The sequence below is a fragment of the Gymnoscopelus braueri genome (genome assembly GCF_963280865.1).
Source record: "Gymnoscopelus braueri genome assembly, chromosome: 9".
Lineage (NCBI taxonomy): Eukaryota > Metazoa > Chordata > Actinopteri > Myctophiformes > Myctophidae > Gymnoscopelus > Gymnoscopelus braueri.
Window position 1 is genome coordinate 6,072,329 of NC_137610.1, and position 24,564 is coordinate 6,096,892.

At 43.7% G+C, this 24,564-nt stretch overlaps 1 protein-coding gene across 4 annotated transcripts in view; it reads right to left on the reverse strand.

Moving 5' to 3' along the window:
* Nucleotides 1-97: 97 nt before the first annotated feature.
* The window catches only part of tjp1b (tight junction protein 1b), an 81,299-nt gene continuing 56,832 nt past the window's right edge, over nucleotides 98-24,564 (reverse strand). For 2 of the 4 annotated variants that reach the window (XM_080436675.1, XM_080436673.1), the window contains exons 20-27: nucleotides 16,869-17,765; nucleotides 16,426-16,517; nucleotides 14,928-15,167; nucleotides 13,503-13,642; nucleotides 12,100-12,493; nucleotides 10,579-10,796; nucleotides 6,435-6,539; nucleotides 98-3,035 (exon numbers count right to left, since the gene is read on the reverse strand). In XM_080436675.1, coding sequence (XP_080292801.1) covers nucleotides 2,941-3,035; nucleotides 6,435-6,539; nucleotides 10,579-10,796; nucleotides 12,100-12,493; nucleotides 13,503-13,642; nucleotides 14,928-15,167; nucleotides 16,426-16,517; nucleotides 16,869-17,765 — 2,181 coding nt within the window. In that variant the 3' untranslated portion in view covers nucleotides 98-2,940. The remainder of the gene's footprint in view (nucleotides 3,036-6,434; nucleotides 6,540-10,578; nucleotides 10,797-12,099; nucleotides 12,494-13,502; nucleotides 13,643-14,927; nucleotides 15,168-16,425; nucleotides 16,518-16,868; nucleotides 17,766-24,564) is intronic. The other 2 variants (XM_080436676.1, XM_080436674.1) reach the window with 1 other exon arrangement.

Here is a 24,564-nt window from a genome sequence, read left to right on the forward strand (position 1 = left end):
AATAAACAACCTCACACAGGATATTTATGAATAAACATAACCTCACACAGCATCATTACTTTAAAAATGAATTTTATTTATTAATACAGTGGTATACTTAGAAATGTGTTGCAAAATAAAAATAAACATTGGTTGGAGGGGGGGAATAAATAAAAAGAATGTGAGCCACACAGGAAACTAAAAGGTTGTTGGATTGAAGCAGTCGTCATATCAAAAGAAAACAGTACCGATGTGCCATAATAAATCGTCTATTAGTACAAAAATACATTTCAGGGCACACAATACAGCATATCCAGTATCACAAATAAAGTTAGGAGAGACAGTCCTCCTCAAGTAGTACGTCTTTTAAAATCATTTAAAACCAAGCACTTTTCTATTTTTGTATTTTTGTAAATAAGAATAAAAAGTCTGTTTTTTCTTTTCTTCTTCTGAATGTTAAAAACACCTTCAGTTTGTGTTTTAATAATATTATGTTGGTAGAAAAGTTGGATGAATTTTTACTGCTTATGTTTTAGATCCAAGGCTCAGGGTTTTTTTAACCACAATACAAACAGAACCAATGCAACTCCATTATCTCTCTCTCTCTCTCTATTTTTTTTAAAACAAACATTATTTTCTCTCTTTTATACAAAATAACAAAGATGTACAAAAGTTAATTTACAGAGAACCAAGGCCATATGCTAGCATTATGTACAGCCGACCGTTTCAACCCCGTCCTCACACTTCAGATGCATAGCAGTTCAAACAAAGCATTCCGTTCATAATCCTTTCAGTGTGCTACGAACCAAACATCTCCATCTGTGTTGAAATGAATCTGAGATTTCCTTTATTTAATTTTTTTTATACGTTGCACTGAAAGGTGAATCTGCTGATATTATAACTTGTATTATAATGTATTATAAGGCATCACTGCTCGCAGTGGGAGGGAAACGAACTTACATGACCTGAGTCATAGCATGCATAGATCTCTAGACAGCAGGAGGTTGTAAAAATCAAGTCAGTATATTTAATCTATACATTTAAAACAGAGCTACAAAACATCAGTTCTAAAGAGACAGACAGACAGACAGACAGACAGACAGACAGACAGACAGACAGACAGACAGACAGAGAGGAAGATAAGGAAACAGACAGGGAGAGAGACAGTCAGATAGACAGACAGACAGGGGGAGGGACATAAAGACAGACAGACAGACAGACAGACAGACAGACAGACAGACAGACAGACAGGGAGAGAGCCCATTTGGAACAAACAGGCGACTGATGCTAATACTTAACCTTCATTCAGAATAATAGTTTATTAGATTTATTAATCTTCTACATCTTCAGGCTCTGAGACCTTTCATGAGCTCACAAACCGTTAAAGTTTTGCATATATACCAACTTTTCTATGTGTGAGTGCACTACAAGTATGAAAACAAGACATTGCAATTATAAATTAATTTCCTAATATTTTCCCCCTTTTTGACCTTCATTTTTTTCCATTAGAAAATGATCTATAAATGTCAAAATGAGATTATTCAGTCTGCTCATGCATTCCAACAACACTTCCATTTTCATATTGGTTATTCATTTATTTTTTTTGCAAGCCGTGAAAGCACCAAATAAAAACACTATGTTTAGAGCCTTCAGGTGGGTCTGCTCCGGTCCGCTCCGGTTCAGTTCGGTCCATTTAGGTAGACTGGTCCGGTCCAGGCCTTTAATGTGAGCCGGTTCGGTCCGGTCCTGTCATGTGGTTTGGTCTGGTCCATTCAGGTGGGCCGGTCCAGTGCAGTCCGGTCCAGTCCAGTGTGGTGCAGTCTGGTCCAGGGCGGTGCAGTCCGGTCCAGGGCGGTGCAGTCCGGTCCAGTGCGGTGCAGTCCGGGCCAGTGCGGTGCAGTCCGGGCCAGTGCGGTCCATTCAGATGTGGTGGTTCCAGTAAACAGCAGAAGAAGCAGACAGGAACATTCAGTAACAGACCAGCTGTCTTTACACTGTCGTCTTCAGTAGTGGACTTTATTTACGCTGTCTTCAGTCATGGACTTTATGTTGTCGTCTTCAGTAGTGGACTTTATTTACGTTGTCTTCAGTAGTGGACCTTATTTACGTTGTCTTCAGTAGTGGACTTTATTTACACTGTCTTCAGTAGTGGACTTTATGTTGTCGTCTTCAGTAGTGGACTTTATTTACGTTGTCGTCTTCAGTAGTGGACTTTATTTACGTTGTCGTCTTCAATAGTGGACTTTATTTGCGTTGTCGTCTTCAGTAGTGGACTTTATTTACGCTGTCTTCAGTAGTGGACTGTATGCTGTCGTCTTCAGTTGTGGACTTTGTTGTCGTCTTCAGTAGTGGTCTTTATACTGTCATTTTCAGTAGTGGACTTTATGCTGTCTTCAGTAGTGGAATTCAGACTGTGGTCTTCAGAAGTGGACTTTATGCTGTCTTCAGCAGTGGTCTTTAAACTGTCGTCTTCAGTAGTGGACTTTATGCTGTCTTCAGTAGTGGACTTTATGCTGTCTTCAGTAGTGGACTTTATTTACGTTGTGGTCTTCAGAAGTGGACTTTACATTGTGGTCTTCAGAAGTGGACTTTATGCTGTCTTCAGTAGTGGACTTTATTTACGTTGTCGTCTTCAGTAGTGGTCTTTATTTACGTTGTCGTCTTCAGAAGTGGACTTAACGCAGTGGTCTTCAGAAGTGGACTTTACGCTGTCTTCAGTAGTGGACTTTACTTATGTTGTCGTCCTCAGAAGTGGACTTTACACTCTGGTCTTCAGAAGTGGACTTTACACTGTGGTCTTCAGAAGTGGACTTTACACTGTGGTCTTCAGAAGTGGACTTTACACTGTGGTCTTCAGAAGAGGACTTAACGCTGTGGTCTTCAGAAGAGGACTTAACGCTGTGGTCTTCAGAAGAGGACTTAACACTGTGGTCTGCAGAAGAGCACTTAACGCTGTGGTCTTCAGAAGTGGTCGATCAGCACAGACACACAGTTGGCTCCCACCAGGTAGTTGGGGTCTCCAGGGAGAGACTTGTTCTGCCAGGTCTTTGGGTCGCCTGAGGTCAAACAAACACAGGATGAAAGAATGACTTCAAACAAACTGAACTTTAATGTATTAGTATCAGTAAAACTCATTAATGTATTAGTATCAGTATAACTCATTAATGTATTAGTATCAGTATAACTCATTCATTAATAGTAGTATAAAGTCAACTCTATACAGTAAGAACATTCATCAGAGAGGTTTAACAATACATTCCAAACATTTTGCTAATATTAACATTCAATGTTAGCTTTGTTCCATGCTCTGTGGTGACTAGTGTTGTATTTAGTAAATAGTCATTTACAACTGTTTAGAAATATTTCTGTATGAGGTTGACCTATCCTGAATAACGCAAATGACAAGACTGCAAATATGATTTTTCTATACATTATAAACACGTTTTTGGTAAAGGATAACCATAGATAGACCAATTATATAATCAGGTGTTCAGGTTGGATCACATGGTGCAGGTGAACCACTTTGACTTAACCCATTAAAGCCGGGAACGCATCTGCGTAACCACTTTAACCATTATTTTATACTTTTGGCTATTCAAAAATAGCAGATCTACAAGCTCTTAGAGAGCTTGTAGATTTGCTATTTTCTTTTTTAAATCATGAAAATGCGTGCAAATCTTTGAATGTATATATACTTTTGAAGCGAGCATTTTTAACTAAAATCTTTGCTTCTGGGTGGGGTCCCTGGAACAACATTTTGGGTGGTCCTTCACATGAAAGAAGTTTGAGAACCACTGATATTGATCACTAAATCATTGATGATTTAGAAGACATTGGTAGAATCTCCCCAAGAAGCAAAGATTTGAGTTACAAATGTTAAATGTAAAAATATATATATTCAAAGATTTGCACAAATTTTTCACGATTTTTCAAAAATAGCAGATACACAAGCTCATAGCGAGGCACTATGAGCTTGTAGATCTGCTATTTTTAAAATATTTATATGTATATAATGTATAATGTAACAGCTGTGTTAGTGAACATTCTAATCCACTATAAGGACAATAAACACACAGAGAAAGACAACACAATGCACATATATTCATGACAACCTTCAGACTGAAACACTCAACATCCAGAGCAAAAATTAAAGGTAGAGTAAGTGATTATCTATTTTGTTGATATAGTAACAGTGTTAAATAGCTCTATATTCTGATAGTACTCATTGCTATAGAGTGTTTGTTCAGTAACAGTGTTAAATTGCTCTATATTGTGATAGTACTCATTACTATACAGTGTGTGTTCAGTAACAGTGTTAAATAGATCTATATTGGTGATAGTAATCATTACTATAGAGTGTTTGTTCAGTAACAGTGTTAAATAGCTCTATATTGGTGATAGTAATCATTACTATAGAGTGTTTGTTCAGTAACAGTGTTAAATAGCTCTATATTGTGATAGTAATCATTGTTATAGTTTGTTCAGTAACAGTGTTAAATAGTTCTATATTGTGATAGTAATCATTGTTATAGAGTTTTGTTCAGTAACAGTGTTAAATAGCTCTATATTGTGATAGTAATCATTACTATAGAGTGTTTGTTCAGTAACAGTGTTAAATAGCTCTATATTGTGATAGTAATCATTACTATAGTGTTTGTTCAGTAACAGTGTTAAATAGCTCTATATTGGTGATAGTAATCATTACTATAGAGTGTTTGTTCAGTAACAGTGTTAAATATCTCTATATTGTGATAGTAATCATTGTTATAGTGTTTGTTCAGTAACAGTGTCAAATAGCTCTATATTGTGATAGTAATCATTACTATAGAGTGTTTGTTCAGTAACAGTGTTAAATAGCTCTATATTGTGATAGTAATCATTACTATAGAGTGTTTGTTCAGTAACAGTGTTAAATAGCTGTATATTGTGATAGTAATAAATGTTATTGAGTGTTTGTTCAGTAACAGTGTTAAATAGCTCTATATTGTGATAGTAATCATTACTATAGAGTGTTTGTTCAGTAACAGTCTCCATGTCTCTCCAGTTCTTCGGTAAAGATAAAACACATTTTTTCAGGTTGGGATACCAGTTTTTATCCAATCAGGAGAGATAACTCACACAGGATTTTGGAAGTGACGACTGAGCAGACACATTTGGAACTGGAACACTATAAAATTCCTGATTGGCTGACGATTTTCAACCCACCTGAACATTTATTTTCTGTTTATTAAAGAGCTGGAGAAAAAATATCACGTACCCTACCTTTAAATGTGTACAGAAGATGGAGTTTACTCTAACGGCAAATTCACACCAGCAGCGGTATTTGGCTGCAGAGTTTGGAGAAAGCAGCGAGTTTCAACACATTGTCTGTGGCTTTCCCCACCATGGCAGGACAGTACAACACCAAAAAATAAAATATATATATATGTATATGTATATATCACTTTCCCCACCGTGGCAGGACAGTACAACACCAAGAAGCCAACACGTGGACACGGTGTACGCACTCCACACCATAGAAACGGACTACTGTTATGTATAATGGAAGTAGCGAATAATATTGATAACTGTGCAGTTGTGGGTGTGGAGGATTGACCAACTCCATGGCCTGTGTCTTACCTAAAACGTGTGAATCATTTTCAATCGAAGTGTCTGTATTAGTAATTTGTCTTTTTGAATTAAAAGTTGTATTGCATTTTTGCAAATGACGCACTACTAGGGTAGGTACCCTCACAAAATAACATGCAGGAATCCTGGTCTCTATACTGCCTGCCTCCCCCTGGTCAGCCGGGGCGCCTGATGGAGGGGAAAGGAACTGGTTGGAATAACGTGTTGCTTCCAAAAAATGGCTTACAAAAATCGTGGGATAAAAACATTTAGAATTTAAAAAAAATTCCTGCTCTACGGACATCTTTACTCGCAGTTGCTGCCGGTGTGAATTGGCCGTAAACATCACTAAGTGTGAAAGAGAAATCAAAGAAAGGCAGAAAACTAGCCTGGGATCCAGCCAGATTCGCTACGTTTTTTTTCTCAATTGGCTTCTCAGTCTGGAAAGGCTCCTATTTGACTCGCTTTGCAGAACTACACTGGAACTACCTATATGTTACGTAGGCAACGTCGTTGCTGATTGGATGTTGTTCCAACGAATCACAACGATCACACTGGTGTTTTTGTCCCGCCCCGCACCACAGACCAATCAGAAGCCACAGGTCGTTTTCAGCCGTATGGCATGTCCCGCCTCCCTTGGAGATATAGGAGCCTTTCCAGACTGAGAAGCGAGAAGTGAGAAACGTAGTGAATCAGGATGGATCCCAGGCTAGCAGAAAACAGGAGGTGAGGGATTTAAAAAGGGGGGAGGGGTGGGGGGGGGGGGGGTGAAGACAGAGAGGACAGCGAGGACAGAGAGGACAGCGTACCCGACGATGAGTCGGAGGATTTTAGAGCAAAAGACCAACCATCGGGGGTCATGGAGGCGCAGTGAGGAAGCCTCAGCTCCACGGGCTTCAGGAACTTCAGTCCATGAGGTCCACACATCACCAAGGGGCTCAGCAGGGTCTCTCCTACACACACACACACACACACACACACACACACACACACACACACACACACACACACACACACACACACACACACACACACACACACACACACACACACACACACACACACATTATCAAACTATTATCAAGCCCTCCTTAAGTCAAATGTATGCTCTGTAGTACTAGGGTGTCGCTCACTGACAAGAACAGATCTACAAGCTAACAACGGGTCACATCTCTTCTTGTCACAGGGCTCCCACACAATGTTAACAATGAATGTTCAAAAACCTTTCCATAACTTTTACAAAGTATTTCACCTCTTTTCCAGGCCTATAGCAACCATACAGGCCTATAGCAACCATACAGGCCTATAGCAACCATACAGGCCTAGAGCAACCATACAGGCCTAGAGCAACCATACAGGCCTAGAGCAACCATACAGGCCTATAGCAACCATACAGGCCTATAGCAACCATACAGGCCTAGAGCAACCACACAGGCCTATAGCTACCATACAGGCCTAGAGCAACCACACAGGCCTAGAGCAACCATACAGGCCTAGAGCAACCATACAGGCCTAGAGCAACCATACAGGCCTAGAGCAACCATACAGGCCTATAGCAACCATACAGGCCTATAGCAACCATACAGGCCTATAGCAACCATACAGGCCTAGAGCAACCATACAGGCCTTTAGCAACCATACAGGCCTATAGCAGCACTACAGGCCTATAGCAACCATACAGGCCTATAGCAACATTACAGGCCTATAGCAACCATACAGGCCTATAGCAACCATACAGGCCTATAGCAACCATACAGGCCTAGAGCAACCATACAGGCCTATAGCAACCATACAGGCCTATAGCAACATTACAGGCCTATAGCAACCATACAGGCCTATAGCAACCATACAGGCCTAGAGCAACCATACAGGCCTAGAGCAACCATACAGGCCTATAGCAACCATACAGGCCTATAGCTACCACACAGGCCTAGAGCAACCACACAGGCCTAGAGCAACCATACAGGCCTAGAGCAACCATACAGGCCTATAGCAACCATACAGGCCTAGAGCAACCATACAGGCCTAGAGCAACCATACAGGCCTAGAGCAACCATACAGGCCTAGAGCAACCATACAGGCCTAGAGCAACCATACAGGCCTAGAGCAACCATACAGGCCTTTAGCAACCATACAGGCCTATAGCAGCACTACAGGCCTATAGCAACCATACAGGCCTATAGCAACCATACAGGCCTATAGCAACCATACAGTGCAACAATGCCTCTAGACAGACTTGAGTGAAGGTGTCATGTGACAAAAATAACCGATCTACAAGCAAACAACGTATCACGATGCATCGTGTTGTCAGCTATGTAAACATCCTGTATAAAGGCGTCCGCACTCATGCAGCTTGTGCAGTGAGTGCAGCATTACATTTTAACATGTTACATATCGTCACTGTTGGGCAATGAAAAGTATTAAAAAGCACTTCTGACTAAACCTCCTAACTCCATTGGATCCTCAAACTGTCAGTCAAACCTCATTCATCATTCTAGTCCAGGGATCTTCAACAGGGGGTCCGGGACCCCTAGGGGGTCCTCAGAGCTACTACAGGGGATCCGCCAAATCTTTGTGTGATATAATTTCATTTGTGGGCGGTGTAGCCGCCTCTATAAGTGGGGTTGGGACACCTCATTAGTATTAGTTTCCTGCACTGTGATTGGCCCACTTGGCCCACTTTCCTGTACTGTGATTGGCTGACTCTATTCAGCACTGTGATTGGCTAGCGAGACACATGATGACATTAATAACCTATAAATAGGATTATGCACTTCCAAAAATATATATTTTTTTTAAAGTGAGCTTCCATCACTATGATGACCACTGTGATGACCACACCGCCCACTTCACACTGGGTGTGATTTTTTTTACCTTAACCACTTGACCCCTAGCATCCCTTTTTCTGAGGAGAACTTTAGCCAAAAATAGCAGATCTACAAGCTCACAACGCCTCGCGCTGCGAGGCGTTGTGAGCTTGTAGATCGGCTATTTTTGGCAAAGAGGTATATAGGTGTAGAGGGAAAAAAAGAGCTGACCAAGTAAACAAAAACAAAGTTTGATCTGAAACGCAATTTTATACAATATAGAGGGGGTCCCTGCTTCATCTCTCTCTCAGCTAGGGGGTCCTTGGCCTGAGAAGGTTGAAGACCCCTGTTCTAATCAATGATGGACAAAAAAACGTTCTCCACATTAATGGTGAAAAACTCCACGTGAGCTGTATTTGGGTAAAGTGATGATAATATAATGTATTTAGGTAAAGTGATGATAATATAATGTATTTGGGTAAAGTGATGATAATATAATGTATTTAGGTAAAGTGATGATAATATAATGTATTTGGGTAAAGTGATGATAATATCATGTATTTGGGTAAAGTGATGATAATATAATGTATTTGGGTAAAGTGATGATAATATCATGTATTTGGGTAAAGTGATGATAATATCATGTATTTGGGTAAAGTGATGATAATATCATGTATTTGGGTAAAGTGATGATAATATCATGTATTTGGGTAAAGTGATGATAATATCATGTATTTGGGTAAAGTGATGATAATATCATGTATTTGGGTAAAGTGATGATAATATAATGTATTTGGGTAAAGTGATGATAATATAATGTATTTGGGTAAAGTGATGATAATATAATGTATTTGGGTAAAGTGATGATAATATAATGTATTTGGGTAAAGTGATGATAATATCATGTATTTGGGTAAAGTGATGATAATATAATGTATTTGGTTAAAGTGATGATAATATAATGTATTTGGGTAAAGTGTTGATAATATAATGTATTTGGGTAAAGTGATGATAATATCATGTATTTGGGTAAAGTGATGATAATATAATGTATTTGGTTAAAGTGATGATAATATAATGTATTTGGGTAAAGTGTTGATAATATAATGTATTTGGGTAAAGTGATGATAATATAATGTATTTGGGTAAAGTGATGATAATATAATGTATTTGGGTAAAGTGATGATAATATCATGTATTTGGGTAAAGTGATGATAATATAATGTATTTGGTTAAAGTGATGATAATATAATGTATTTGGGTAAAGTGTTGATAATATAATGTATTTAGGTAAAGTGATGATAATATAATGTATTTAGGTAAAGTGATGATAATATCATGTATTTGGGTAAAGTGATGATAATATAATGTATTTAGGTAAAGTGATGATAATATCATGTATTTGGGTAAAGTGATGATAATTTAATGTATTTGGGTAAAGTGATGATAATATCATGTATTTGGGTAAAGTGATGATAATATCATGTATTTGGGTAAAGTGATGATAATATCATGTATTTGGGTAAAGTGATGATAATATCATGTATTTAGGTAAAGTGATGATAATATCATGTATTTAGGTAAAGTGATGATAATATCATGTATTTGGGTAAAGTGATGATAATATAATGTATTTGGGTAAAGTGATGATAATATCATGTATTTGGGTAAAGTGATGATAATATCATGTATTTAGGTAAAGTGATGATAATATCATGTATTTGGGTAAAGTGATGATAATATAATGTATTTAGGTAAAGTGATGATAATATCATGTATTTCCCCCAGAGTGTTACACTCTTGCCGTCTGCCACGCACACATACAGAGAGTGGGTGGAGAGTGGGTGGCGGCCCACCGCGACGGGGCGCGGGATAACCCCACTTTTGCAACTACTTTCGCCTGCGCTCTTCACCGGGTATGGACTAGTAGTTATAAGTAACAAACCTGTGAACGTTATATAGTTATAAGTAACAAACATGTGACTGTTATAAAGTTATAAGTACTAACACAGAGTTTAAAGTGACAAACATGTGAATGTTATAAAGTTATAAGTACTAACACAGAGTTTAAAGTGACAAACATGTGAATGTTATATAGTTATAAGTACTAACACAGAGTTTAAAGTGACAAACATGTGAATGTTATAAAGTTATAAGTACTAACACAGAGTTTAAAGTAACAAACCTTTCTCCTTGTCCAGTGGAGGCAGGATGCTGTTGTCTCGACAGACCTTAAAGTAGACTTCCTGTTCCAGGCTGTCTGGGATGGCTCCCTGAGGGATGATGATACTGACCCCGGTCTCTATGGAGCTCAGCACGCCTCCGTTACTGTTGAAGATTCCCCTCGCCGTAGCAACCACCGTGTGGCCTTCATCCTCATCATCATCCTCCAGCACACTGGGGCTACACACACACACACACACACACACACACACACACACACACACACACACACACACACACACACACACACACACACACACACACACACACACACACACACACACACACACACACACACACACACACACACACACACACACACACACACACACGTTTATAGTATTCCATTGAATTGCATTCTTCTAGATCAGGGTTTTTCAAAGTGGGGCACCCTAGGGTGCCATGACGCAAGTCCAGGGGTGCCGCAGAATACTTTGCAAATATTTGGAATTCATCAATATCACTTTGAGTCTATACTTATAGTAAAACAATGGACCCGAGTTACACTGCACTTGGTGCGTTCTTTTTCAATCTACACTATCTCCAAGCTCACAACACTCACAATGTAGTCTCGCGTAGCCAGACAACTATTCCACAATCTCTGAATGCTATATAGAGTCTGAAACTACAACTCCCGAAATCCGAGAGAGGAAGCTGGCACTTCCGTTCACGAAAATATATTTTAAAATATCTTTACATTTTATTATTTTATTTCCATTTCTGCTAAGCAGCAAGCTAAATATACTTAGATGATTTGTATTTTTATTAGGATAAATTTGCGCGACTGTAAAGACGAAACGGAAGTGGGGAGGAGGCTTCATATCCGGTTTATATTCTAATCATGATCAGAGCTTCCGAGTCCCAGACTGTATGACCGGAAACATTTGAAAATTGTGGGAGGCAACAGTCTGGCCATGCGAGACTACTCACAATGTGTGACATGTTGTTGGTTCAAGGGCAAAACATCGTTTTTTTTGTATTTTTATTTATTTTTTATCTCAAAGGAACTAGGAGAAAACGATTTTCAAAAAGTTAATGCTCCATCCACTTCAATGTTAAAAAATAAACGGAGAAAAAAATCACATTTTTGCTACCATTGTAAACACTGTATTTCTGAGTGAGACATGCCACTTTCAAACATCACACAACAAATGCCAACGAGGTCACAATGACCTCGTTGACATTTGTGAAACCACACCTGAATCACCTGGATTAGCAACCATCAGGGGATCAATCACACTGAAGACAAACACTCTGTGACCAATTGAAAAGGTAAAATATATAGCCTAATCCTGGCCCAGGGATCAACAAGCTTCTATAAGCTTGAAATAACCCTGGCAGTGAATGAGTTAAGTTAAATTAAGTTTTCAGTGAAAAAAGATAGTCAACCAACTTTGTTCATAATTTTTTCATGGTAGTTTTAGTGGACAAAATGAACACTGGGTCCCGTGTCTGATCTCTGAGCTCTGAGCTCTGAGCTCACCTGACAGGGACGGCCTTGGTGATGGCGTTGATGTTGTTGTGGGTCAGGTACTTGGGTCTGTTGTCCAGGGTGCGAGTGAAGGTGTCCAGCCCGCTGTCGTGGTCCAGGGGCTGGGGGGACAGCTTGGAGTCGTTGGGCAGCAGGTTGTGGTTGAACTTGGGGCTCTCGAACTTGCGCTCGAAGGGCCTGGCGGAGCTGGTGTAGGGCTTGGGCACGTAGCGGGTGTAGGAGGTCGGGGCTTTGGGCGGAGGAGCGTCCGTGCCGTTGACGGGGGACTTGTCGGGTTGGCCCCCCCTGGGGGACAGGTAGCTCCCCTGGGGGGGGTCCTCCCTGCTGGGGGGCCTCAGAGAGAGCCCAGGGTTGGGGGACGTCATGGGCTCCGGTACGGAGTTCACTGTAAAACACAGAGGAGGATCATATGAGCACCACGTCTCATTTGAACCACTTTAACCATGATTTTATACTTTGGGCTATTTTTTTTTAAATGGCCCCAGACCCCCCCCCATCTCAAAATATGTTGTTCCAGGGTCCCCCAGAAGCACAGATTTGAGTTCAAAAGGTTTGCTTTAAAATAATTCTGGAGTGGAGAGGTGGAGAGGGTGGGGAGGGTGGAGAGAGGTGGGGAGGGTGAAGGAGGGGAGGGTGAAGAGGTGGGGAGGGTGAAGTGACAGACAGACGGCTAGTGTGAGAGTAGAAGTCGGATCATAATCCTCTGAAGTTGTCGGCTCTTATCACATAAAGTAATGAGTAACGCGGCCATTAACACATTGAATGCCAGTCGCGTAGATCTACGCGAACCTATTTAAAGCCGCAGCGTGCCAGTCGCGTAGATCTACGCGAACCGCCGATTCCCATTGAAATTGCCCCAGGTGCACTTTCCGAATTTTTTTGATCCATTTCCGTTTCCGGTTTCCGGTCGGAAACAGAATTATTCGGGTTCCGGTTTTTTCGATCGTATCCGCTTCCTGTCTGGGATCCTGTTTAAAACTCGATTTTCTCTGTTGTTGTTTTTCTCCTCGCTGATCACTGTTTAGCGTTGATCCACTGTATCTTCAAGATGGCGGCTCGGATTTGGAAACTATTTTCGCTGGCCGTTTCTCACAGATCCGCTGTGTGTTTAGAACCAAATGAACGCGCACTTTTAACTTATTTAGCGAGGTCTGTGGCGACATGAAAAAAACTAAAAAACAACAATAAAACGCTGGCACTGGTGAGTACATTATGAGATTAAACTCTGGCATGGAATGTGTTAAAATGTCAGTCACTATAACGCGTTACCGATCTGGAAAAAAAAATAACATGTTACATTACAAGTTACCACAAAAGGTAGTTGTGTTACAGTAACGTGTTACTTTGTAAGGCGTTAGTCCCAACACTGGTATAGAATCAGAACAGGGTCTTACCCTCATTGGGACTCAGTTTGGGCAGCGTGTTGGGTGGGATGGGGGGGATGGAAGGTCCATACTGGGACGAGGGGCTGATCATCTGAGGCAGCCCGTCATATCTCCTCTCCACTGGGCTGACCTTCTCCACAGACTCAGCCCTACAGACAAACACACACAGTCCATACAATTACAATGTAGGCATGTATCAGACGCTCTTAATCCAGAACGACTTACAGTAATCAAGGACAACACAAGTTAATGCATCAAATGCATAGAAATAGTAATCTAGGATCATAGGTAAACCAAGAACCTATCATCCATCACTTGTCTAAACAGTATAATATCCAAAAAATAAATAATCAGTACATTGAAACTATACACACTATAGGATGCCAGGTCAACAAATGAACCTGGCATCTGTCTACATAACATGCTAGCTACATTACATTTTAACCTTTGCATAAGCCTGTAAGATCGTCAAGGCTAGGGCAAGTGCTACGGGCTGAGGTGTAGTCTGAAGAGGTGCCTGTTCAGATTACAGCGGAACATTGGGAGTGAGTCTGCAGTTCTAACTGCAATGGGGAGTTCGTTCCACAGTTTGGGAGCCAGAAGGGAGAAGAGTCTGGGAAGTGTGGAGCGTTATCCAGGGTGTTTTAGAGAAGAGAGAAGAGTCTAGGACGTGTGGAGCGTTGTCCAGGGTGTTTTAGAGAAGAGGGAAGAGTCTAGGACGTGTGGAGCGTTGTCCAGGGTGTTTTAGAGAAGAGAGAAGAGTCTAGGATGTGTGGAGCGTTGTCCAGGGTGTTTTAGAGAAGAGAGAAGAGTCTAGGACTTGTGGAGCGTTGTCCAGGGTGTTTTAGAGAAGAGAGAAGAGTGTAGGACGTGTGGAGCGTTGTCCAGGGTGTTTTAGAGAAGAAAGAAGAGTCTAGGTTAGGGTCTATTGGTTCTATGTGGGCTATGCAGGCCTGCAAGGTTCCACCATGCAGGCTTGGTTAGGGTTAGGGGTAGGGTCTATTGGTTAGGGTTAGTGTTACCTGTTGTAAGGGTAGGGTTAGGTTCTATTGGTTAGGGTCTATAGGCTAGGGTAGGGTTACCTGTTGTAAGGGTAGGACAGCTGGGTTAGGGTAGGGGTAGGTTACCTGTTGTAAGGGTAGGACAGCTGGGTTAGGGGTAGGGTTACCTGTTGTAAGGGTAGGACAGCTGGGTTAGGGTAGGGGTAGGTTACCTGTTGTAAGGGTAGGACAGCTGGGTTAGGGGTAGGGTTACCTGTTGTAAGGGTAGGACAGCTGGGTTAGGGTAGGGGTAGGTTACCTGTTGTAAGGGTAGGACAGCTGGGTTAGGGTAGGGGTAGGTTACCTGTTGTAAGGGTAGGACAGCTGGGTTAGGGTAGGGGTAGGTTACCTGTTGTAAGGGTAGGACAGCTGGGTTAGGGTAGGGGTAGGTTACCTGTTGTAAGGGTAGGACAGCTGGGCTGGCTTGGTGAGCTCGTGGAAGCGGTTGAGTCCGGCGGCCGGCTGGCTCATGGCCTTGCTGTCGAAGCTCCGCCGGTCGAAGTAGGACAGCTGCTTCCTGTAGAACTCCTCGTCCTCGTCGGGGTCGTAGTGGTTGGAGCGAAGACCCTCCTCCGGGGGTTTGGACCCGGCTTTCTGGGGCTCTGGAGCCCTGCAGTGAGGGGCAGAGGCACGCCTGAGCACATTAGAACACATTACATGTATTTGACCTTATGTGAATTGATTTATTTCATTTCTTAAAGAAGGTTAAAAAGACAATTGAGGATACAAAAAACTCAGTAAAGTCATAGACTTATTTCCTCTGTGGTCCCCTTACACAAATCGAGAGATACTGACAAACATAAACGACACCTAAAGATGTGGTTCGTGTCTGGGGCAATCTACTACCTAAATTACATTTAAAAAGTAATTAAATTACATTTAAAATGTAATTTAGGCCACTTCAAATGGCCATACTTCGGTGACCATTGCTCTTATCAGCGCAACATAGGACTAGGTTTGAAGGCCGAAAATCTAGTGTATTTACATCTATACATTTTCACGCAACAAAATCAATCAATCAGTCGATCTCCAAACATTGCAAATAAATATCTATAAAGGGAGCAACAGTGTTTTTCTGCTCGTTGTATCTATTTTCCCCAAAAAGGTTTTGATCAAATATAATGCAACAATTATGTAAAGTTATAATAATGCCCAGGTCTAATTTAGCCATAGTTACAATTAAACTACTGTACTTAGATGTGACTATATCCCATATGTTTCTCCCCTTTTCTATATTTATTTTAGTATACATCTCAAGGGCAAGTGCTCTGAATTAGTGTGTGGTTTCAATGTGACTAGTGTGGTGTTTGGCCACTAGGGGGAGCACAGACAACAGTAAATACATGCAGAGAAAGAGAGAGAGAGAGAATTGTGCAGAGAAACATTAGAATGATCCTTCTTTATATGAAGCAGCTCATTGTAGTTGTGTCTACATACCTGATAGACTCATTGTAATACTGTCTACATAATTGTATAGACTCATTATAGTTCTGTATAGACTCATTGTAGTTCTGTCTACATACCTGTATACACTCATTGTAGTTCTGTCTACATACCTGTATACACTCATTACATACCTGTATACACTCATTGTAGTTCTGTCTACATACCTGTATACACTCATACACATTGTAGTTCTGTATAGACCCATTGTAGTTCTGTATAGACTCATTGTAGTTCTGTATACACCCATTGTAGTTCTGTCTACATACCTGTATACACTCATTGTAGTTCTGTATAGACTCATTGTAGTTCTGTATACACTCATTGTAGTTCTGCATAGACTCATAGTAGTTCTGTATAGACTTGTTGTAGTTCTGTATAGACTTGCTGTAGTTCTGTATAGACTCGTTGTAGTTCTATATAGACTCGTTGTTGTTCTGTCTACATACCTGTAGGTGGACTTCTCCTGTTCCAGGTTACTCAGGGAGTTGGCTTTAGATACAGGACCTGGTGCTGTCACTGGTTTAGGAATATCTGCAGGCTGAACACACATCATTATGAATGTTATTAACACTGTACCACACACTCTAACACACACTGTACCACACACACACACACACACACACACACACACACACACACACACACACACACACACACACACACACACACACACACACACACACACACACACACACACACACACACACACACACACTCTACCACAAACGCTGTCACAGAACTCTAATTACTCTCTGTGCCACACCGTCATTTATAGATATTTTTATAGATGTTAATTTTGGAGAAGTGGCCATTCCATCTTTTGTAGCAGAGATAATATCTTTACCATGACAATAAGGGTCATTCATACTAGATCTGCTATAATCCTTACCCTGGGCGTAGCGGCGTCGGCTCCGTCCTTGGCTCGGTCCACAGACACAGACCTCTTGTTCTCAAACATCTTGACCCTGTTGAGCACCGACTGGGGCTTCATGGCCGGGTCGTCCTCCGGGTGGTCCCGGGGGTCCCGGGGGTCCCGAAGAGGAGGAGGAAGAGTTTTGGAGGCCGGGGCGACGCCCGGCTCGCCGGGGGAAGGCAGCGACTCCGGTTTAGGAGACAGAAGAGGAGGGTCCGAGTTCCCGGCGGCCTCGTGCATCCCCGACTTGTAGCCCCGCGTGGGAGGAGCCAGCCCGGGGTTGTAGGCGGGCCTCAGAGTGGCCGAGTCGGCGTAATACTGCTTGGGCGGGTCCGGCGAGCGCGGCGAGCTCACAGGGAAGCCGTGCGGCTCCGTCTCGTACGGGGAGCGGGCGTCGTAGCCGCCGCCCGCGGGCAGCGGGGGCGGGGGCTCGTCGTACCGTATCGGCCCCGGTTTGCCGAGGCGCGGCCTGCCCTCGTAGCCCAGCGGCTCGTCGTAGCGGGGCTGCGTGGGGCTGTAGTCTCTGCCAGGCCCGTCCTCGTAGGGGGAGCGGGGGGCGTTGTAGCCCCCGGGGGGCGGCTGGTAGCCCCCTCCCGGGGCAGGAGGCTGCTGGGGCTGGGGCTGCGAGCTCTGCTGGTCGTAGGGCGGCCACTGCTCGCTGTAGTGCGGCGCGCGGCCGTCGTAGTGCGGGTGAGGAGAGTCAAAGTCGTGAGGCTTGGGTTCGGTGTAGCCGCCTCCGCCGTCGTAGCCGTAAGGCGGGTACGGCTGTTTGTCCTGGAAGCCGGACGGAGGATGGCTGTAGCTGGACGAGGCCTTCAGGCCGTGGTTGACCCTCACCGGCTCCTCCATGCCGTACAGATCCTTCTTGTACATCTGAGGAGCACACCGTCCATCATCACTTTCACTTTGTCAAAGCAACATGTACGGCTTTAACCACTTCAACCCTAACGTCCGCCGTACTGATACTGGGGGCGAATATTTGGCGTAAATGGTAGAGTTCTCAACGGGCCTGAAAATTAAGGCCCGGCCCTAAATGAGCCCGAGGCTCGGCCCGGCCCGACTAATTAGCATAGAATTTGGACCCGGCCCGAAAACGTTGAGTCGGGTCGTGTTGGGTCGGGTTCAGGCAGAATTTGAGAACTCTAGTAAATAGCACATCTACAAGATCACAACACGATGGGTTGTGAGCTTGTAGATCGGCTATTTCCGGGAAAAGTTATTTAGTGTAGAGCGAAAACAGGAGAGGGCCTAGCACAGAACCCTGCGGGACTACTTAGGGTTTAAGTGGCTAAACAACAATGATCTGACATTCAGAGCATTAGACACAGATATAAGAGGTGAAAGGTAAAGAAAAGTCAGGAGTTATGAGGTCATTTCCCAACAAAGACCAGATTGATAATAGAGAAAAGGTCAGTGAGTGAGAGATGAACACACACTTATCTTATCTTATCTTATCGTATCTTATCTTATCACACATTAACATTAAACTATCTATTGAATAAACAAGCAAAGTGCAAAAAACAAGCAAAACGTTCCAAATAAAAAAAAAACTGTTCTGAATGCTAATTTGACAAGATGCTTTTCAGGAATGATGATTCATAGTGGTCTGATTATTATAGAATGATGATTCATATCCATACAGTGTGATTATTATAGAATGATGATTCATATCCATACACACACACACAGTGGTCAAATTATTAGTGAAAGGCCTCATTTCAAACGTCAGAGAGAGAGACAGCAGCACATCTATCTGTCTAACGGTCGGTCTCTACTCAGAACTTCCTATATGGAAGAAGCGTGAATGTTGGACAGAACTACTGCTACCAAACACACAGAGCTTCTGTATGTCTGGTCACTCCATCGGCTGCAGGTAAGTCATCATCATGCAACCAGCATTCAGTTTGCATCTAAACTATAGCAGCATTACCACAGACATGACTACTGTCTGTCACCACTACTGGCACTACTGCAGCCCTACAACATGAATTCCATATTATATATTAGAACATGGAGGGAGTCATCTCAGTGACATTCTAATTTGCCTCACCCAATAATTAATTGCTACAAGTTGGGGTCAGCTCTTGTCATCTAGTTTCATAGCCGTTTGAACGTTCTGGCAGAACATTTGTATTGTATGTGTATACCACATTCTCTGTCCTCCAGGGGGCAGCACTGAGCACTTCCTTCAATGAGGACATTACGTATACGACACACAAGACAGGTGCATTACGGGTGATGTGGAGTACTTAAAAACACCTGTCAATGTGTGTGGCCATACATATGTGATCATTGAAGTAAGTCATGTTCAGTGCTGATGTGAATGACAGAGAATGTGGTCTGTGGAGATTTTATTTTTTACTAAATATCAGTTTTCTGCCACAACTTTCAAATGTAATTGATTATATTATGATACTGTAAGAGCTGAGCCCTTATCGGGTGACTGAGAATAATAGAATAGTATAATGTATGGAATATCAGCCATTGTAGGGCTTCAGTAGTACTGATGCTCTACTGTCTATCTATGAAAAGAACCAGAACCATCAGGAGCCATGCAGAGGTTCCTCTATGGTTCCTATATGGAAAGAACCAGAACCATCAGGAGCCATGCAGAGGTTCCTCTATGGTTCCTATATGGAAGGAACCAGAACCATCAGGAGCCATGCAGAGGTTCCTCTATGGTTCCTATATGGAAGGAACCAGAACCTTTAGGAGCCATGCACAGGTTCCTCATCCCAGTCAGAATCCCAGTGGACCGGCCCGCTGTGGTGACCCCAATCTAGGCTGTAAAAATCCTCAGTGTTATGTAACTCTGAGAGAGTAGGAATGGAACCAAATGGACCCGTTACGGCTCTAGAGGAGGTCTAGAGGAGGTCTTCTAGAGAAGGTCTAGAATAGAGGAGGTCTAGAGGGGATCTAGAGGAGGTGCATGAGTTAACTCCACAGAGAAGGACATTAAAGTGAGAAGGTCCTCGTACAAGCTCTTAATGGCCTCATGACCAATGTGTGGAAATCCAACCTCCACCGACACTAAAACATCCCTTTCTTTTCTATTTTTCTTTTTTTAAAGATTTGTTTTGGTCTTTATTGGTAGTTCAAGTGAAGATGGACAGGAACGAGGGAGAGAGAGACGGGGAGAGACACGCAGCAAAGATCGTCGGGAACGGGACTCGAACCCGCATTAGATTAAATGTGATATGCTAAATGTGGTATGCACTTAGCCTGACACAATTTTCATTTAGTTTCACTTTCACTCCATTATTCAGTCTGAAAGCCCTCTCAGTGCAGCCGTTTTCTGAGATGGGGGCATGGCCAAAGTGGGACTCTTTGGTTCATACTTGGATTATCCCGACCTCAATTGGGACGGGCCGCCGGTTAGATTTTCAACCGAGAAAACTCCGCCTTCGACAGCGTCACCAGACACCTGAATGAGAGGCTAGCGATTCAGGAGCTGGAGCCAGGCTAGTATGCGCCTGGACCGCTAGGCCAGCGGGCGCCTGGCTCAGTTTTTTCTCTGCTACTGTGGAGTCTGTTCTCTTCTGACGGCTTCTGTCAGCGTCAGCACGTCAAACAGGACCAACAACTTTCAAATGTAATTGATTATATTATGATACTGTAAGAGCTGAGCCCTTATCGGGTGACTGAGAATAATAGAATAGTATAATGTATGGAATATCAGCCATTGTAGGGCTTCAGTAGTACTGATGCTCTACTGTCTATCTATGAAAAGAACCAGAACCATCAGGAGCCATGCAGAGGTTCCTCTATGGTTCCTATATGGAAAGAACCAGAACCATCAGGAGCCATGCAGAGGTTCCTCTATGGTTCCTATATGGAAGGAACCAGAACCATCAGGAGCCATGCAGAGGTTCCTCTATGGTTCCTATATGGAAGGAACCAGAACCTTTAGGAGCCATGCACAGGTTCCTCATCCCAGTCAGAATCCCAGTGGACCGGCCCGCTGTGGTGACCCCAATCTAGGCTGTAAAAATCCTCAGTGTTATGTAACTCTGAGAGAGTAGGAATGGAACCAAATGGACCCGTTACGGCTCTAGAGGAGGTCTAGAGGAGGTCTTCTAGAGAAGGTCTAGAATAGAGGAGGTCTAGAGGGGATCTAGAGGAGGTGCATGAGTTAACTCCACAGAGAAGGACATTAAAGTGAGAAGGTCCTCGTACAAGCTCTTAATGGCCTCATGACCAATGTGTGGAAATCCAACCTCCACCGACACTAAAACATCCCTTTCTTTTCTATTTTTCTTTTTTTAAAGATTTGTTTTGGTCTTTATTGGTAGTTCAAGTGAAGATGGACAGGAACGAGGGAGAGAGAGACGGGGAGAGACACGCAGCAAAGATCGTCGGGAACGGGACTCGAACCCGCATTAGATTAAATGTGATATGCTAAATGTGGTATGCACTTAGCCTGACACAATTTTCATTTAGTTTCACTTTCACTCCATTATTCAGTCTGAAAGCCCTCTCAGTGCAGCCGTTTTCTGAGATGGGGGCATGGCCAAAGTGGGACTCTTTGGTTCATACTTGGATTATCCCGACCTCAATTGGGACGGGCCGCCGGTTAGATTTTCAACCGAGAAAACTCCGCCTTCGACAGCGTCACCAGACACCTGAATGAGAGGCTAGCGATTCAGGAGCTGGAGCCAGGCTAGTATGCGCCTGGACCGCTAGGCCAGCGGGCGCCTGGCTCAGTTTTTTCTCTGCTACTGTGGAGTCTGTTCTCTTCTGACGGCTTCTGTCAGCGTCAGCACGTCAAACAGGACCAACAACTTTCAAATGTAATTGATTATATTATGATACTGTAAGAGCTGAGCCCTTATCGGGTGACTGAGAATAATAGAATAGTATAATGTATGGAATATCAGCCATTGTAGGGCTTCAGTAGTACTGATGCTCTACTGTCTATCTATGAAAAGAACCAGAACCATCAGGAGCCATGCAGAGGTTCCTCTATGGTTCCTATATGGAAAGAACCAGAACCATCAGGAGCCATGCAGAGGTTCCTCTATGGTTCCTATATGGAAGGAACCAGAACCATCAGGAGCCATGCAGAGGTTCCTCTATGGTTCCTATATGGAAGGAACCAGAACCTTTAGGAGCCATGCACAGGTTCCTCATCCCAGTCAGAATCCCAGTGGACCGGCCCGCTGTGGTGACCCCAATCTAGGCTGTAAAAATCCTCAGTGTTATGTAACTCTGAGAGAGTAGGAATGGAACCAAATGGACCCGTTACGGCTCTAGAGGAGGTCTAGAGGAGGTCTTCTAGAGAAGGTCTAGAATAGAGGAGGTCTAGAGGGGATCTAGAGGAGGTGCATGAGTTAACTCCACAGAGAAGGACATTAAAGTGAGAAGGTCCTCGTACAAGCTCTTAATGGCCTCATGACCAATGTGTGGAAATCCAACCTCCACCGACACTAAAACATCCCTTTCTTTTCTATTTTTCTTTTTTTAAAGATTTGTTTTGGTCTTTATTGGTAGTTCAAGTGAAGATGGACAGGAACGAGGGAGAGAGAGACGGGGAGAGACACGCAGCAAAGATCGTCGGGAACGGGACTCGAACCCGCATTAGATTAAATGTGATATGCTAAATGTGGTATGCACTTAGCCTGACACAATTTTCATTTAGTTTCACTTTCACTCCATTATTCAGTCTGAAAGCCCTCTCAGTGCAGCCGTTTTCTGAGATGGGGGCATGGCCAAAGTGGGACTCTTTGGTTCATACTTGGATTATCCCGACCTCAATTGGGACGGGCCGCCGGTTAGATTTTCAACCGAGAAAACTCCGCCTTCGACAGCGTCACCAGACACCTGAATGAGAGGCTAGCGATTCAGGAGCTGGAGCCAGGCTAGTATGCGCCTGGACCGCTAGGCCAGCGGGCGCCTGGCTCAGTTTTTTCTCTGCTACTGTGGAGTCTGTTCTCTTCTGACGGCTTCTGTCAGCGTCAGCACGTCAAACAGGACCAACACCATTACCAACTAAAGTCTGTAGGGGGCGCTACCATGTGTGACTGAGAAGATAGCAGTCAGGAGGATGAGACTAGCCGGTCACTGCCATCAACACAAAGAACTCCCTGTACTGTGGGAACCAACACATGGATGTGGATCAGTAGGACGTTACACCACTACCTACTTGGATGTGTTAAATAAAGAAGCTGAAAGCCAGATGTTTTAGAGAAGGGCTCGCTCGTCTGAGGACGACGTAGAGACCATTTGGTTCCGTTGGTACACTCTCAGAGTTACAGACCCAGAAGCATGTCCATTTGGACCCCATGGCGAGTCCCCGGCCCGATGTTGAGAACCAGTGGCGTGGGGGGGGAGGGGGCGGGGCATGCAGAGAGCACAGAGTAAAGCGTGTTGCGACAACAAGGCAAGTAAAACAAAAAGAACAGCAGGCTTCAGGGGGTCCCCGCCTGGGGCCCTTTGGGGGTCCCCACCCGGGGCCCGTAGGGGGTACCCGCCCGGGGCCCGTTGGGGGTCCCCGCCTGGGGCCCGGGGCGTTGGCAGGCAGCAGGGTGGGGGGGGTCCCCGCCCGGGGCCCGGGCGTCGGCAGGCAGCAGGGTGGGGGGGGGGGGGGCGGGTACCTTTGGTTCTGGGCCGGGTAGCCCAGATGGGTAGGGTTCATGTGGTTCATGTGGCGGGGGCTGGGTTAGCTCTGGGGCGGGGCTAAGTGAGTCGTTCTGAGGAGGAGGAGGAGGAGGAAGAAGAGGAGGAGGGGCCGAGGTGGCGGCGCGGGGCGGCGGCTCCTCCTGAACGGCGGGGAGCGCCGCCGGGGGCGTGGTGGCCTCGTCTCGCTGTGAAGCATCGTTAAGAGACATTTGGTTCAACATTCAACACATCATAGCGTCTCTCTGTCTCAAAGCTCCCCTCGGTTCAGAACAAACATTCTGCCACGAGACAAACACTGTTTTACACCCCCTCAAACATCGTCTGTGTCGGGCACCGAAAGTAGCATTATCTACACGCTTACAACATGTTACATTATCTACACGCTTACAACATGTCGCATTATCTACACGCTTACAACATGTCGCATTATAGATAATGCAACATGTAAGTGTGTAGATAACACAACATGTCGCATTATCTACACGCTTACAACATGTCGCATTATCTACACGCTTACAACATGTCGCATTATCTACACGCTTACAACATGTTGCATTATAGATAATGTTGTAAGCGTGTAGATTCTACAACATGTTGCATTCGCCACAGGATCAGGCGGCTAGTCTCCGTGGCTGTATATGATGAAGGCAATGCGGAAACAATGAGAACTCTGCAGTTCTCATTCATGGCTTACAGGGTGTCGCTAGTTTAAAGTCTACTTTCAATTATCATGATATATGTTTTTGTAAATTGTGGTTCCATTAATGTTAAATTTGACGATAAAGTAGGGTAATGCTTCCAAGTTCCAAGATGGTGGATTTGAATTCACTGAAATAGTGTCTTCAAAACGGGTCTGTAAGAAACCAATGGGTGACGTTGTGCTTGTAAGGGTGTAGATATGCTACTTTCGGCACGTGACACCACCATATGACGCATGGCGGTCTGAATTTCCCCTTTAATGCTGACAACACACCGCCGTGGTTAACGTAGCTTTATTAGACGTAAACAACACGACAGTTGACACGCTCAGTCCTCCCCTGAAACATCAGACGGA